Raw genomic sequence first — 17,351 nt, 5'->3', positions numbered from 1 at the left:
TGAACAACACACTCACTCCATCATTTATCTTTTCTGTAAAATTGTTGTACGTTAAAATACAGAAATACAGATTTATTAGTATGCCAAATCATATTTGTAATTTATTACATATTAAGTGTGTTCAAAAGCAGTGAAAAGGTTCTGAAAGGAAACGTTATAGGAAAGCGAAAATCGTGGATTTTTATGTAGCCAGCGGAAATGACGTGCCAGGACGATTTGTCCAATTTCCCTAGCTTTTTTCCTCTTCCACTCAACGTCCCGCTCGCACATTCCCATTTTCCCGGTTAAGGAAAACTCACTCATTACGTTATCTGGCCAACATTGTGGCAGGAAGTTTACGGTCCGTTTTCAGTTAACAAAGTAAAACCGAATGTAATACGCCCTTACAACTTTTATCAGTTTCTCGCGTTTATTTCGTCAGGCGAGACAACCGACACGCAGTTGTATTTGCCGATTCAACCGTTGGAATTCGTCAAAGAAAAGGGGAACAAGAAAAAAAAGCAAACAAAGGGTTGAAAGAACAATATCATTTAATTCTGTAACGAGCCGAAATCCTGGAGGCAAAAAAATCTCTAAAACAAATCCGGCATTGTTAAAATTTACTTCACTCTACGTTTAAAATCGGTTTGATTTAGAAAGGGAAGATTTTCTTTTAACTCAAAGGGTGTAAGTGGTCAAAAAATTTCTTCTCACAGGGAAAAACGTCCTTTAAGAAAAGGGTTTAAAAAAGGCAAGGAAATCACAAAGAGCAAGGGTCATATATTTCTTAAATTCATAATTTTTTTCCTAAGAATGTGCACTGTACATTTATATTATATTATATTATTATATTTTTTAATTCTTTCTTTAAGGTACAAAACACACACACACGCGCACACACGCACACGCACGCGCACGCACACGCACACACACACACACACACACACACACACACACACTCAAGACAGGAACAAATATGAATGAAGGATGTCCTTTAAACTGACACAAATTCTATGCGAACGTGGCACTTTAAAAAGATAGTTCCTGCTCGCAGTAAGTTTACTTCGTTACTTTTTAGCACGTTTACTTATAGTTCCTTCTTACTTATTTGAAAAAAAAAAAAAGTAATTTTATCACCCGTGATACATATTCCCGTGGTCGTACACCACAAATAGTCGATTACTTACTGTACGAATGTGAACAGGTATTGCCCGACAGGAGTGCTGATCAAAAATATAATTACAAAAGGTTTTTCTTGGCCCTTGACCGAACAAGAACTTCTGAATCCAGAGCGGAAGAATGAGTTTAAACTGCTATTGATTAAATCTTCCAATTTTTGGACGATAAAGAAGTAAGAGAAAGTCTGGTTCATCATAGGTGTAACTGTACGTTTATTTAAGTTATGTGTATGTAACAACTAATACGTATTCATAACATGATATAATTTTAAATGGAGCATGTTGAATATAGTTACATGAAACACACACACACACACACACACACAAAAAATGAAAGGCACAATAAAATCCATAGGGGGGAGGAAATGGTTTTTCTCTTTGTGAACATTCAGACAGTTTAATTTTATTTAGAAATTCCATCAACTTATTTAATTCCACACAGAATAAGACAAAAGAATTGGAGCTTAAGTAAACAAAACTCATTACGTCCTGTTTACACCAGTTGTGATAATTATTTTCACAATGTCGAAATTTTCAGTGTCGCCGGGGATTATAATTAAATGAATTTTGTCAGTGAAAGTCGTCAGACGAGTTTGGCTTATTTACAAATAGGAAAGTCGAATATTTTTTACAAAAAAATAATTATATAATTTCCAACTCACAAGGAATAATTAGAAAGTAAAATTTGATATTGTACCGCGCCTTTTCTTATTCTTTCTCGTACAACTGGATGTACGGGGAGGCTTAATTGAAAAAAGCAAACCGGAAAAAAAAACGAAGGGGCTGTAAATGAAGCCGTCAGGTTGTAAAAAGGGCTTTCTCCTTCTCACATAAAATTCGTTTAACCGCAAAAGAAATATGATGCCCTTTTAAACCCAATCCTGTCATCCTGGGATCAGGGAGAATTTTTGCATAAGTTCAGGTGAAAAATTCTGCCATGCCATTTTCCAACGTTTGTTTCTTGAGAAAAAATCAATTAGAAAAAAATTTCAAACGTGTTTTTAACACATTCTTTAACTAGCACCAACATGGCTAAAGTTTTTTTTGTAACCGAAAATTTTGCAGTCAACAAACTTACATATTCCCGTCGTTGTTCGTCTGGAAATAATACCAAAAATAGCTTCGAAGCTGCTGTTTCAATAAAGTAATGCTGATAATCTCTCTCTCTCTCTCTCTCTCTCTCTCTCTCTCTCTCTCTCTCTCTCTCTCTCTCTCTCTCTCTTTTTCTTTCTTTTTTTCTCTCTCAAAAATTATTTTTCGCCTCTAGTTTTGATTCTCCCACGATATATCTTTCTTTTTACTACCATATGTGTGTATTGTAACAATTTTAATGTGGGATGAACTTAACTTAATTAATTTATCATTGTTAATTCGTCCGTAAACTTTAAAACCATCATGTTATATGTAATACATTTTTGTTAAATTGCTTTAAATCGAACAATTATAAGGCATACAATTTTAAGTTATATTAACTTATTAGCTGCAGATTTTCAATAATTAAATGTATTTTAATTTTTCACAATTTTAGTAGCTCCAACTCTTTTTCCAACTTGCAAATGATTCAAATTTTACTATTTACATGTTTATAATTTTTCACAAGAAAATACTCGAGCAGATTAGACTACTACGACTCGAATATATCATGTTCGTCCCTTTTAGCCTGTTGCTTTGCTGAAAATCTGACCAGCCATGGTCCTTTATAATTAAAACAAGTAGATTAATTTTGTCTACATGTATTTAAATTGTATGAGTATAGCCACGAAAAGGGGTTTGGCAATTTCGGCAGGGAATAGAAATATCAAATATTTATTCCGCAGTTTATCTTGCTGGTAATTAAAGGTTTTACATTTGGAAACGGTCCCCACCCCTTGAGCGATATTGTCGTTATCGAAAAACTTGTCATAATAAATCACCCCGGCAATTATTAACTTTGACGGGGCAAATTGCTGGGAAAGTGGGAATTACAAAATTACCATACGTCATAACGGTCAATAAGGCGCCAATTCGAAAATCACGTCTTGCAGAAAAAGACATAATTTTCGAAATTATAACTGCCGACTCGGAACTCGGCGATGACCTTGTCTGATTTGATAAAACGACTTCGAGCCTGAATAATTGGTCCGGGAAGAACTTTCTTGTGGGAGAAGATAGCCCGTATTAGTTTTATGAGATCGAACCAACTTTATCGATATCACAAATAACAATTGGTTAACATTTTTTAAAGTAAAAACTTTTCTACCTATACTATGAAACAACTGGTTTAAATTGGGACATTAATAAATTAAAAAATATCTGTTCTTCAAAATGTTCTGAAACCCTTATATTATTAAGTATTAAATTCACTAGTTTTCGTGGTCAGCTTGGCCAATTAATATCTTTCAATTAATTAAGGTTTTTAGTTGAGATAAAAACGTCAGTGTCACGAACGGGATTCGAACCCACGATCTTCGGCTAGATACACCGCTGCTCTACCACTTGAGCTATCGTGACTTCGATCCACTCGGACACTAACTTCCCATCTCAACTCCTCCTTTTGAATTTTCCCTCCTTTTTGCCATTTTTCAAATTTCGTGTAATCTATTCGATTCTCAATTATTAAGTATATTATTGAGTATTATATTGTTGAGTATATTGTAATGTCTATTTAGTTATGCCAATTATCTTTTATTACATATCTGAATAGATTCATTACATTTCGTTAACAATATTTATTGTATGTATATTCCCCCCTCTCTCACACTCTCTCTCTTCCCCTCCCCCTCTATTTCCTTTCTTTTTGATTATATCTCTGTATTTATTTCTATCTTTCTGTCTCAAAATCTGTTATCTCTTCGTTATGTTGTCCGTTTGTTGCGTCTGTGTTTCTCTCTCTCTCTCTCTCTCTCTCTCTCTCTCTCTCTCTCTCTCTCTCTCTCTCGCTCTCTCTGCGTGCGTATCTTTAATGCTCTATCATATCTACTTCCATCGCGTTGTCTCCAGTATAAACTGTCTATTTTTTCTATTTCACTCATTTACCCTCCTTTCTCCTTCTTTCTCTCTGTGCGTGTAATTGTGTTTGTGTTTGTATGTATGTGTTTTTAATGCTCTATCGTATCCACTAGTATCGCTCTGTCTACCATATAAACTGTCTATTTTTCTCTCTTTCATTCTTCCCATCTCTCACTCTCTTTTTCTTTTTCTCTCTTTCATTAATTCACCCCTCTAACTTTTTCTTTATTTTTCTCTCTCTCACTCTCTCTACTTTTATTTCGCTCTTTCTCTCTTACTTTCGGTCATTATCTTTCTCTCTCTCAAACTCTGTAATTTATTGTTTCTTTGCATTTGTGCAGCTGTAGCTTTAACTTTAATACTCTATTGTATCTACATTTATCTCTCTGCCTACCGTCTCTCTCTAACTCTCTGTCCAGTCTGTCTGTCTGTTTCTATTTCTCTCTCGCTTTCTTCCATTCTTTCTCTTTCTATTTAATTTGCTTCCTTTCTTTATTTATATCTTTCCCACCCACAAACTCAGTTTTATCTTTCTTATCTAGTCCATTTATTGTTTAATTTCGTGTGTATGTGTGTGCACGTGAGTGCGTTCGTGGCTATTTCTTAATACCCTATCATATCTACATATATCGCTCTGCCTCCCGTTTCTCTTTCCCTTTCTCTCTCTTTCTTTCTTTTTCTACTTCTAACTTGCCTTCTGTCTTTATTTGTGTATTTTTAACGCTAAAATTCTTGTTATGTATTACTTACTACTTCATTATCTCGACATCTATCGTTTCTTATGTCTGGCGTGAGTGTGTCCTCATCTTTAATACTCTACCATATCTACATATATCGGTCGCTTCCCGTCTCTCTCTCTCTCTCTCTCTCTCTCTCTTTCTCTTTCTGATACGTGCATTGTTGGCCGTTTTTAATTATTTATAACGGCCGGTTAAATCAAGTGTAAATTTTACTCTATGGTTGATACAAATCCGAAATGAATTAATATAGATTATGTTACGCTTTCTGTAATCCGTTTGTCGACAAAAGAGTTTCTGCATGGATAGAACACAATTTCGTCTCGTGTTAATCTTTTTTCCTTTTTACTTTATTATATTTATTGTTTGGTTACGTCGTTTTAGGGGGTTTAGTGTATACACATTGCTTCATCCTTTGACACTTGAATATTTATATTTTCAATTAATCTAGTGGAAATTTTGTTTTGTATGGACAGAGATAACATTCGCTTACCTAGTTTAAACGTGGTTGATGACAAACGTGTCTATTTCCATGTTTCATTTGTTAACTCAATTTTTTTGAAATTACTTTTTGATTATTATGAATACAGATTTCAGTTTTGTCTCTTGTAATGAGATGTACAATTTGTTTAACTGCTGATCATTTTGATTATTGAAAGTTGAAGGGAATAAAATTTTCAAAAGCTAATTGCGAATTTGAATTATCACTAAATTTAAAAAAATCTAGATCAAATCTAGATTTAAATCATCTAACTTTCTCTCCCTTTATATATTTTCTTTTTCTGGTTTTCGTACATGAACATTTCGCCAATAATAAAGAATATCTATTACTTTCAACGTTTGCTTTTTGGTTTTATTGTGTTTTATTTCTGTTACTGTACAGAACTTTGGAAAAAGGCTGTTCCCATTTTCTTTTCAGTGCCTCGTTAATTTGGAATGAATCGCTCCCTTTTAAATCGCCGAGCCGGTTGTTTACGGACGAGGGGGGTGGTGAAGGGAGCAGGGTTTAACGTCAGTTTATCGTCAAATAAAATAAACCGGACCTCACAAGACTAAAGGGCACAATACGGCACACGGATCGGCCGACAAGAAAGCTACGTGCCCGACCAGTTTTTCCCTTCTCGCTGACAAGCGTAAGTCCCTTTTTGCGATGGAATGCGTTTTACTCTCCCAAAGGGATGTGAATAACATAAATCTCGGCCGTACGTTCCACCCTGTTTTGCAAAGAAGGCATAAAAGAAGGAGAGCCGTCTTTATGACATACCTCCTTACCTGGGGAACTCTTGAATGAATGAAACAAAAATAGACTTTATATCCTTGACCTTATTTATTATATAACATTCAATTTATTTTTACTCCATCCATTTCTTTTTATATTCCAACGTTTTCCAGTCGACAATGTTTGTTATTTTCTATGTTCAAAAATATCACACACAATAAATGTAGGGGAGGCAGTTATAAAGGAATAACATAGTGTATAGGACAAAGAAGGAGTGGGAGGCAGATAAAACGGACAAATAATGAGTGAGTGATCCAGTGAAAGAGAGTATGTAGGTGCGTATAGATAAAAATTTCTGGTTTTTGCTAACATTGGATTATCGCTTTGAACACTCTGGATCAAGGCACGGTCTTGAAGAAGAAGAAAGCAAATTTAGTTGCTAATGCCAAGCTTTCGACCTTTTTTAAAGTCATGATCAGAGGAAAACGACCTTAATATGCCTACAGATTGACATATTTAAGTTTTTTATAGGCGAAAAAAACAAAAAAAAACAACGTAAATATGTCAATCTGTAGACTTATTTAAGAATGTTTTGCCCTAATGATGACGTTAAAATAGGTCGAAAGCTTGGTATTAGCAACTAAATTTGCTTTCTTTTTCTTCAAGACCCTACCTTGATCCAGAGTGTTCGTAAGTGAAGAAGCGGTCGATACTTCTAATACTGAAAACAGAAATATCGCTTCCTTCTGTTTGTCTTCCGAATTAAAACTCTGAGACTCCCATGTACGTTCCAGGCAAGTTTTGATTATCGGATTTGAATAATTAAGGTCAAATAATATTACGCCGAAGGAAAGAGGAGAAGTTATTGGATAAATAATTGCTAAACAAAGCCCTTTTCTTCCTTTGTCTTTCTTCTAATAATGACTTATTTTCTTTTTCGATTTGAAACGAATAATAAAATTATAAATGGATCATTTGTGACAAAAGTAATGTGACAATTGAGTAAATAATTAGTGATTTAATTTTTTTAATTGTGTTGTTAATTGTTTAGGTCGACTTTTAGAGTTGAAGCATTGAAAAGTACCATCTTTTAAAACAACAAAGGATGATTAAGGGGTTGTTTAACTTCAAATAATTTCTTTGCTTTAAAGTCTGATTTTTTATATAAATACTACGTTATTTTTGGATATTACATCCGCTTTTGCATGTAGCTTTTTTATTGAATCATATTTCTTCTATTATTCTGAATATTTGATATTCCGTCGTTTTCTTGGGTTGTCAAGGGTTTTTAAGTTCTTTTTGGCTGATGTCATTATAGCCGTTTTTCACTCTCTCGAAACGGTTTTGTGTTTCTTCACGATGTTGTTTCGAACGAGTCTCTTCTTCCCCCCGACATTGCGAGTTCTCACGGAAAAAGGAAAATTGGGTCAAATGTGTAAAAAACGAGATAAAAGTTTGCGGAAAGTATGTTAGAAGTTGTCTCCACCCTTTTTTGTTTAAAATAAAGGAATTAGGCTTCTTCCCGCGGTCCTGGGGGATGAAAATTGAGATCATTGTCAGACGCGGGTGCTCGGAATGGGGAAAATATTTAATTTAATGCCCCCTTCTGAACTAAATTTTATGCAAATTTATGCCAAACATAATTATCTACGGTGCCAATCAGCGAAGTTTTTACTGGTATATATAATTACGTTTTGTCTTTCTTTCTTTGTAATTTGACGATTTTCCATATAAAAATTGTAACTCTTTTCCTGTGTCAATGATAATAAAAATCAATCAAATATTTTATTTTTGACTAAAATATTATTTTATTTTCTAAATTAGTATCAATTGTCACTACACATAACTGTATCGTATTAAAGAGAGTGAAAGAACGTGAAGCAGAAAGACAGTGATCGAGTTATGTTAACGGTGCATACAATTTCGTCCTCCCCATCACAAATTGATCAGTTGATTAGAGGCATGGAAGGATTGTCCAATTATAATCGGGTTCAAAGCATTAGAAATGGACGTTAAATCGTAAAACGTACCTTGGTCAAAATTCTTCATAATATAAATCATAATAATTACTGCAATTTAAAATTTACTTCTGATATAAAAGAATTCGTCTTTTATATTTTTGCCCTAACCTAGGTGGCTTCATTAAAAGTTTCCCTAAAATGCAAATCCCCTACCTCAGAAAATTGACAACTTTGCGTGACTGGGACTCGATAGATGTTAGGACTAAAGGTACTTTCAAGTATCTAATCCCTTAATCCTCCCTTCATATTCTTGAAACAAAGGAAAGTGTTATAAAAAAAGAAGATAAAAGATGATTGGAACGATGGAATAGAAAGTGGCTTCAATCGTTTTATCTTTGTATTATCTTCTATTAAGCTAATTCTAGAGTGTTATCTTTATGAATTACATATTATTATATTATAAGATTATAATAGAATAGAAGTAATCCATTAATTACACTCATATCAACTTTATTCACATTCCTCACTAGGGAGGAAATCGGGAGGTCATTGGCGCTTTGGAAGGTTATCGGGAAGGTTTCAGGATGAATGGTGTTTGACTATCGAGTTCTGGGCATTTAAAAGCGTCTGTATCGACTGTGTCTGAAGGTGTATATAGCAAGGTTTTCAAACAAACTACCTTAGGCAGTGGTTCGAAGGTTTTTAGACGGGTTGCTGGATTCTTTGGAAATTAGAGCACTTGGCTGAAATTCACAGGCCTATTCCGTATGACGAGATTGGTTGTAGTGATGATGTGTCGATAAGGCGTTTACTTTGCAATGAGTGATCAGTTGTCAAATAGTTCGAGTAGTTTATATCGGCAGTTGTATTCTTTTGGTCGACCGAGCCGTAGAAGTACTATTATTCCATGGCAAATTCTTTTGAGATATACAGAAACCAAGGAAAACAGAAGATTTGCTTATAAGATACACGAAGATGTTAAAAACTCATTTATGACATAACTATCTTTGATAAACAAATCTGTTGGAGATGATGAAAAGTTTACCGTTTGTGGCTAGTTATATGACCAAATATATTAAAAATTAACGGATATCTGTGACAAATCCATATTTAATTTAATGATGATTTTGTTGATAGAGGTTCATTTTCTGTGCAGTGTGTAATTACGCCTTTCAGCTTTAAATTGTCATACATGGATAATTTTTTTATGTTTAGAGTTAATCTGAATGCCAAACTATGAACAAATGTAAGAATTTGAAGATGAGGTGAAGGCGAAAGAATTCACTCAAATGGTAGAAGTTTTCACAGAAGTATACAACTGGCTTATTCTAGCCCACGGTTTCAATAATAGAGTTTCGGTCATGCATAGTGGACTACTGATGCAAATGATGGTAACCACCAGATGAAGATCTTATTTTTAATTTTTTTTTAATGGTCTGATCAACAACTAGCACATGGACCAGCACTGAGTAAAAAAGGAGACATTGTCCAATTTGCTCCTGACGATACCAGCAGCATTAAAAACAAAAAAATCCATTTTATATTAGTCGAAGACATGAGGTAAAGAAAAACTGGTATGAAATTGCTCATGATGGAAAGTGAATTAAGTTTTCTCGTCTCTAAATTACTGTCATACATGGGCTGCATTGATCATACTAACAGGAAAAACGGGCGCCAAAATATTACGCTAAATATTTGCCGACTTTGCTCTGTGATGACAGGCGTGATTAGAAATGTTAATAATAAATTGTACATGGGTGCCACGCTGTTAATATTTGAAATTGAAACAGTGAACTGTATAAAAAAATTAGAACAAAATAAATAAAAGTTATTTTTTAATTAGTATTTATGAAAGGTATTGGTTGAGAATAAAAAGTCAGTGTCGCGAGCGGGATTCGAACCCACGACCTTCCGCTAGATACGCTACTGCTCTACCACTTGAGCTATCGTGACTTCGATCCACTCGGACACTAACTTCCCATCTCAAGTCCTCCTTTTGAATTTTCCCTCCTTTTTGCCATTTTTCAAATTTCGTGTAATCTATTCGATTCTCGGCGACAAATGAAATGGCCACAGAGAGCTTTAGTGAAGATATACTTCATCACTAGTTTTCGTGGTCCGCTTGACCAATTAATATCTTTCAATTAATTAAGGTTTTTAGTTGGGATGAAAAAATCGCAAAAAGGAGGGAAAATTCAAAAGGTGGGGTTGAGATGGGAAGTTAGTGGATCGAAGTCACAATAGCTCAAGTGGTAGAGCAGCGGCTTATCTAACCGAAGATCGTGGGTTCGAATCCCGCTCGTGACACTTTTTAAAAAACTTTTTTATCTAGACTAAAAACCTTAATTAATTGAAAGTTTTTTTTTTAGTTAACCAGAAAGTAAGACCTAGGTTTGTGTCTCCCTAACAACTAAGCATGCTAGGTGTGTCAACCTCTTACACTTAACAATTTCGTCAGGCCAATTAACCGTATAATTCTAAGTAAATTGGAAGCAGTGTTTACAAAATGCGTTTATAACTAACGAAACTCAAGATACAAAACTAATTTATGAAAACAAAACAACGATAACTTTATTTTCTACAACGTAACACTAGAAAAAGCTTGAGAACAACCTTACAGACTAAATAAACCTTTTCTTTCAACCTAAATAACCTTATATTATAAACTAAACTTTCCGGAGAACATCTACACTTTCAGAAAGGATAAAATTGATATAGGATCGGCCAAATATGTATAAAAATTAAATTGTTTATCGTTTCAACCGCTTTTAGCATTCCCACGAGGGGAACATGCAAACGTCAATCTCACACAGGAAGAAATGTAAAAAGCGATACGTGCAAAGTTGGATGGTCCATAACACAATTTCCGATGAAAAACTTCCACTTCCTTTTCTTTACATTAACAAAATTAGCATTTTGTTTAGCAGCAACCTAAAACACTTTAGCATTTTTAATAGACAAAAGTTAATTAATAATTCAAATCGTGTTTTCTAGTGTAAAACAAGTTTGCAACCGACTTTAAATTATTATTTTCAAATTTGATATATTCCAACATCTTCATTGTTAGGTTATCTAAAAATTTAATAAAGAAATTTTTACCTTCAAGACCAACGAACGCATCTGGATCTATGTGCGTGATGAGGTTACCGTCCAGTTCCAGCGAGTTAAGAAGCCTCAAATGGCTGAATGCTCGGGCCGGTACCGTCCTCAGGTGGTTGTGGGCCAGTCCGAGCGAATCGAGATTCACCAATCCTGCAAAAATAATAATGAAAATATATAATAATAACAGTTAAGACAAAAGCGACAGAATGAGTTTGAAATGTGTACGAAAAGTCATTCGATGGGAAATGTAAATAATATACAGGGTGTCCCAGTTCCTTCTGACGAAACTCAGGGAATCGATTCTACTCTTCGTTTGGAGCAAAAAGCTCAGGAGAAAATTTTCGGAAAGTTCTCTAGTTAGAAGATATTCGTCAATTTAGGTTTTTTCAACTTTTCACTACCTTCCCTCATAAAAACTTTTACAACTTCCAAAATGTTGAGACTACAACAAATCCAATTACACCATTTGAAAGAACGCTAAATTTGTTATAAGATACTTCTATTTGCAATAATCTGAATAACATAAAATGTTCCAAAATCGCAATTTAAATAAGAAAAATAGCTCCCTCCAAAAAAAAAAAAAAGAAGATAAAGATAAAGAAATGTTATTGTGTTTTGTTTCTTATTATTGTTATGTAGAATTAGTTTATGTATCATATTTGACTGGAAGAATAAAAGGATAAGGATGAGCCAATACTCATGCTGAGACTGTTGCTAGTCTGACTCCATTATTATTATTATTATTAGCCATACAAGCCTACGGGGAATTTTTAAATTATGGAACAAAATTCACAATTCTAATTAAAAAAAGAAACAGAAATAAATTTTATAAATTTATTAAATTTTATGCAATTTAAAATGGGAATTTTGTATGCATTTGGCCTTCCGAATTAAGAATTTTAAAAAGAAAAATTAAAGCTTGGATGGCAATAGGATAAATAAGATTTCGAGTGAATGTTTGGAGTCAGAGCTTTATAGCACTCAGAAGAGATATAGCAACCTAAGATAGAAGGTTTGGATGTTAGGGCGTGAAATGACCTTAGCCGTTAAAACGCCCTTAAAAATTAATAATAATAATAATAATAATAACATAAAATGTTAGCCAATATCGGTTGGAACATGTCAAAATTACAAAATTTAAATTCACTACTTTTCGCGGTCCGCTTGACCAATTAATAACATTCAATTAATTAAGGTTTTATGTTGAGATAAAAAAGTCAGTGTCACGAGCAGGATTCGAACCCACGACTTCGGCTTGATAGGCCAAACAAAATTTAAAATTTTGTTCATGATTCCACGTTCTACTGAGGTTACAAAAAAATACCTACAACTTGTCAAATTTCACAAAAACTTCTTCATCTAATATGTTTACGTTGATATATCCAGGTTTTTAAATAAAGTTCTAGTAGAGTTGAAAAATCAACGTAAAGCATATTAGATGAAGAAGTTTATGTGAAATTTGACAAGTTGTACGTATTTTTTTGTAACCTCAGTAGAACATGCAATCATGACCAAAATTTTAAATTTTGTAATTTTGACATGTTCCAACTGATATTGGCTAACATTTTATGTCATTCAGATTATTGCAAATAGAAGTATCTTACAGCAAATTTAGCGTTCTTTCAAATGGTGTAATTGGATTTATTGTAGTCTCAACATTTTGGAAGTTGTGCGCGTTTTTATGTGGTAAGGTAGAGGAAAGTTGAAAAAACCTAAATTGACGAATATCTTCAAAATAGAGAACTTTCCGAAAATTTTTTCCTGAGCATTTTTTGCTCCAAACGAAGAGTAGAATCGATTCCCTGAGAAGGAACTGGGGCACCCTGTATACTTAGAATCGACGGTGCTTTCAATATTTATGGGGTTTTGTAACGGGAAGAAGGCACAGGGAGAACATAAAGAAAAAGTCTTTTACCTTTAAACTTTAAACTACCTACTAAAAATTATTATTACAAAAATTATTTATTATTATAAAAAAGGTAAAGCAACCATGTCTAACCTGAATTTTTATGACTTCTTTGTCAATAAATATGTCAAAATTATCATTTTATCAGCGTTATAGTTAAAAAAAGAGATATCCCAGGTTTATCTCATATAGTATGGAAAAAACTAAAACTTGTCATACTTTAGTTAGTTTTCTCCATGAGAAAATATATTGGTTTTAAACTGTACCTTCGAAGTCCGCTTCTGAGATTTGCGTTATGGAATTTTCCTGCATCTCCAGTTTTCTGAGATTTTCCAGATGTCCGACAGCTTTCGGTATAGACGTGAGTTCGTTGCCTCCAACGTTCAGTCGCCTCATTTTCCTGAAACATACACCTAGTTGTTATTTGGTAATCTTGCTGATATTTTAATTTTAATGCGACCTTTGTATCATGTTAGACGTGGTATTGTGCAATTAAAAAATACACTTGAACTAACTTTCGAGATTTTTGATCATGTTTACGTAATCTAGATAGTAATGTATTCTCACAGGTTTTAGGATAAATTTAGTGAATTCTTGTTCGTATTTATGAACCATCAATTTTTTCAATTTAATAATTGCTAGATTATCTATTAAAGAGTGCCTTGTTTCGTTCGAGTCTTTCGAGGAAATTGAATTTTATCCTGATTCTTTTGTGTAATACTTCCATGATGAGCAAATCGCATGCTAGAAAGGATTGTTCATGAAGTATCAGTTTAAAATTGAGCGACGAATCGGTTGCTCAGCATTGAAAGGACGAGCATCAAAGACCTGATTTCCGAAATTTTGTACAGTTGGTAAAACCGAAGAGAATAATATTTAAAAACCAGTAGAAGGATATAGAACGGGTAGTAGAAGGGGTTCGGAAGAAGGGAGCGAAATGTTAGAAAGATAGATAGAAGGTAAATTGCTTTGTCAATGAGAGATAACGTGAAAGACGGATAAATATGTATAATTAGAGATGTAGAAGAGTGGCTGAAAAATACAGACAGATAATGTGAGAAAGAAGGTAGGGTGTGAGGGAAAATGAGAGAGAGGAAAGGTGTGAAAGGAAGAAGGAGAGAAAAAGACAATGGCAATTAACAATTAATAAATAAGAGTTTATTTTTAGTCTTAGAAAGATAGATGAAGAGAGAGGGAAAGACAGAGAGTGAGACAGACAGAAAGAGAGTCTGATTGATATGTCAATAGACCATAGAGATGAGGGGAGAGAGAGTGAGCATGCGAGAGAAGTGAGATAGAATGAGAGAGAGCGAGAGAGACAGAGAGAGCGAGAGAGAGAGAGAGAGTAAGAGAGTCAGCGAGAGAGACAGAGAAAGTGTTAGAGAGGGTGAGAGGGAGTTAGAGAGTGTGAGAGAGAGCGAGAGAGAGTACGAGAGATAGCGCCCGCGCGAGAGAGAGAGTGAGAGAAAGGGAGTGAGAGAGAGAGCGAGAGAAAAGGTGTGCGAGAGGTTAGAGAGAGTGAGAGAAAGGGAATGAGAGAGAGTGAGAGGGAGTTAGTGAGAGAGATCGAGAGTACGAGGGAGAGCGCGCGCGCGAGAGAGAGAGAGAGAGAGAGAGAGAGAGAGAGAGAGAAAGGGAGTGAGAGAAAGTGAGAGGGAGTTAGTGAGAGAGAGCGAGAGAGAGTGAGAGAAAGGGAGTGAGAGAGTAGGAGAGAGAGAGAGAGCGAGAGAATACGAGAGAGAGAAAGGGACAGAGAGAGAGAGAAAATTTGTACATTCAGTCGAATTTTCAAAACAATTGTCATTTTGGATTAAATTTGTTAATAAAATTTTTTTTACAAATATTGGGTTGTCCGGAAAATAATGCAGGATTTTAAGTTTTCATTAAAAAAAATCTATATAAAATATTCTGTTTACGTTTACAGGATTACTCATTNGTATGGGAAATTATTTTGATTAAAGAACATTGCTTTAAAGTAACTAGTTTCTTTTTTTTTGTTTAATACCAAAATCCTGCATTATTTTCCGGACAACCCAATAATAAAAATTAATTGCCGTGACCTATACGATCACGGCTATCCGGAAGGTGAAAGTTTTTCATGTTCAAGAAGTAGATCATTCTTCTTGTTGCATGCTGTCTTGGGAGAAAAAGATCAATGTGAACCTCAGTGTGAATTTTCGTTTTTTATATTTTTTATTATTTTTTTAAAAGTATTTTTCATAGCTGGTCAGAGTTGTGTGTGTGGATCATATGGATCGATGGAACATTGATGTTTTTTCTCTTAATAGCCTTTCTCAATCTTACTTTTTCTGCTTCTTTTATTACATTGTGCTATAAAATGTTAATTCATAAAGGTAAAATGATAGTGAAATAGCGTACTAATCATGTCACAATGGCTGGCCGATCATAGACCGTGCTAATGTAGTATGCTAATAATTCCGAACCTGTTGAACCACAATTTCCTCTTAAACAAAATTTTGACGGGAAATGCTCCCATTTTAGATCTTTATGTAGCTAGTTTTTTTAAATCTCATATTATATTTAAATTTATTTCGTTCTAGTGAGCGAGCGTGTACAAATTCGGCCAAAGTATAACCCCACTCTTTAATTTCCTCGGGCTGCAGAGGTTGGCAACATGCAAATGACAAGGAAGCGGATGAAAGAAAGACACAATTACCCCGCCCTTCGTTCAGCAGGCAGCCAGGCCACAAAAAGCCATACAATGCCGCCCCGGCCCATTATTAAAAGTGGTCTCGTTTAGACCGACTTGTTAGCGTTGAGAGTGGTGAACTTATTTGCAATTTGTAAAACGCCTTCTTCCACAAAAACAAAGAAAAAAATAAACAAACTCAAACTAGGACGATACTTTTGGACTTTATACTTGGTTTTATCAACTTGTTAAAAAAATGAGAATAAAAGAAAGTTCATCGGACTTCTTTTACGCTGTCAAAACGTAAAGCTGCAGATTTAAACGGTCTAATGATCAATTACGATAATAGGCCTCATTCCAATAAAGCAGTCTTGTTTAAAAAAAAATAAACACGGGCAAAAGTCGATCAAATTTAAAACAAACACAACCGAAAAATGTACAGGAAATAGTCCAGGCTTAGAGGTACAAAACGAAATAAATAGGGGAAAGAGATATATTAGCAGCAATCCGAGCTAAATGGACGGGGCTGTGCTGCCGGGATTAAAGGTGAAAGGTGGAGGCAGTATATCCAGTCTTGGGTTCGCATGGATGACAATGAGAAAATTGCGAGAAAACCCAGGGCAAAACAAGGTTGGAAAAAGAAACACCTTAAAGCTCTAAAACTAGCACAATTAGGATTTACTCGTTTTTCTTTTTAAGGGCAAAATAGGATTTTTCAAATTTAGCTAATAATGAGTGCAAAGTTATATTTTTGATGCATAATCTTAATAAATTACAAACGATTTTATTATAACGAATCAAATTTTTTGACTTAGACTTTTTGGGCTTTTTTCTCCTGTCTTCTACTAAAAAATTCATTCATCGGATTTTATCCAAATTCGATGTTATGAAAACATGGATTGTTCTGTCTTTAGCCTGTGTCAATAAAGTCTAGACATTATGCCATTATAAGTAAGAAAAATAAAAATGAAATCAATAAGAACACCTCAAACGTTTTATATTATATCTGCGGTCCTAATTTATCTTCGGATATGTCATTTGTATCATGAAGTGAACTTTTAAGTTTTAGTTCGATAAACTGTAAAATCTCGGGTGATCGGTGGTGTATTTTCAAAGTTTTCACAGTTTTAGCGATTTTCGAAAAAAATCCGAGGAATTTGGAAGGCGAGAATTTTGAAGGAAATAAATGATTTTTTTATTTTCATGGGTCTTCTTCCAGCCTAAAGAATTGATGTTTAATAAATGAAAAATGAATAATGGTTTAAAGCAAGGTTATTTTTCAGCAAAACAAAGAATGTTTATTAAAAGGAAACATTTATTTTCTCTAAGAACAAATCGTTTTAGATTTGAACGTAAAAAAGTGATAATTTATCAGTTACACTAAACAACAACTAAAAATCATTCAGAATTTTCAAAGATTTTCCGATTTCTTTAACATACTTATAATTTAGATAATTTTATAAACATTTATGCATTTATTTACGAATTGATCACTTACTTTTACTAATTTTTTAAAAGAAAAACGTGTCGAAGCTTGTAAGTTTTACTCTGGGACTATTTTCCTGACGGTTTTGCACGAGCGTGATGTTTTTAAAAACACAATGGTAATTAAGAAGATTATCATTTCAGCC

General features: G+C 34.1%; 2 protein-coding genes across 4 annotated transcripts in view; one reads left to right on the top strand and one right to left on the bottom strand.

The window, feature by feature from the left end:
- The window catches only part of LOC112126113, a 302,358-nt gene that overhangs the window by 10,609 nt on the left and 274,398 nt on the right, over positions 1 to 17,351 (top strand). The window lies entirely within an intron of this gene.
- LOC106664874 (protein slit) overlaps positions 1 to 17,351 on the bottom strand; it is a 234,670-nt gene that overhangs the window by 9,158 nt on the left and 208,161 nt on the right. For both annotated transcript variants that reach the window (XM_014390923.2, XM_014390924.2), the window contains 2 exons: positions 13,337 to 13,470; positions 11,162 to 11,314 (listed from right to left, as the gene is read on the bottom strand). In XM_014390923.2, coding sequence (XP_014246409.1) covers positions 11,162 to 11,314; positions 13,337 to 13,470 — 287 coding nt within the window. The remainder of the gene's footprint in view (positions 1 to 11,161; positions 11,315 to 13,336; positions 13,471 to 17,351) is intronic.

The sequence above is a fragment of the Cimex lectularius genome, unplaced genomic scaffold (genome assembly GCF_000648675.2).
Source record: "Cimex lectularius strain Harlan isolate CLEC.00 unplaced genomic scaffold, Clec_2.1 scaffold105, whole genome shotgun sequence".
Classification (NCBI taxonomy): Eukaryota; Metazoa; Arthropoda; class Insecta; order Hemiptera; family Cimicidae; genus Cimex; species Cimex lectularius.
Note: the sequence above shows the minus strand (reverse complement) of the source record. Positions and strands in the feature narration are given on the sequence as shown.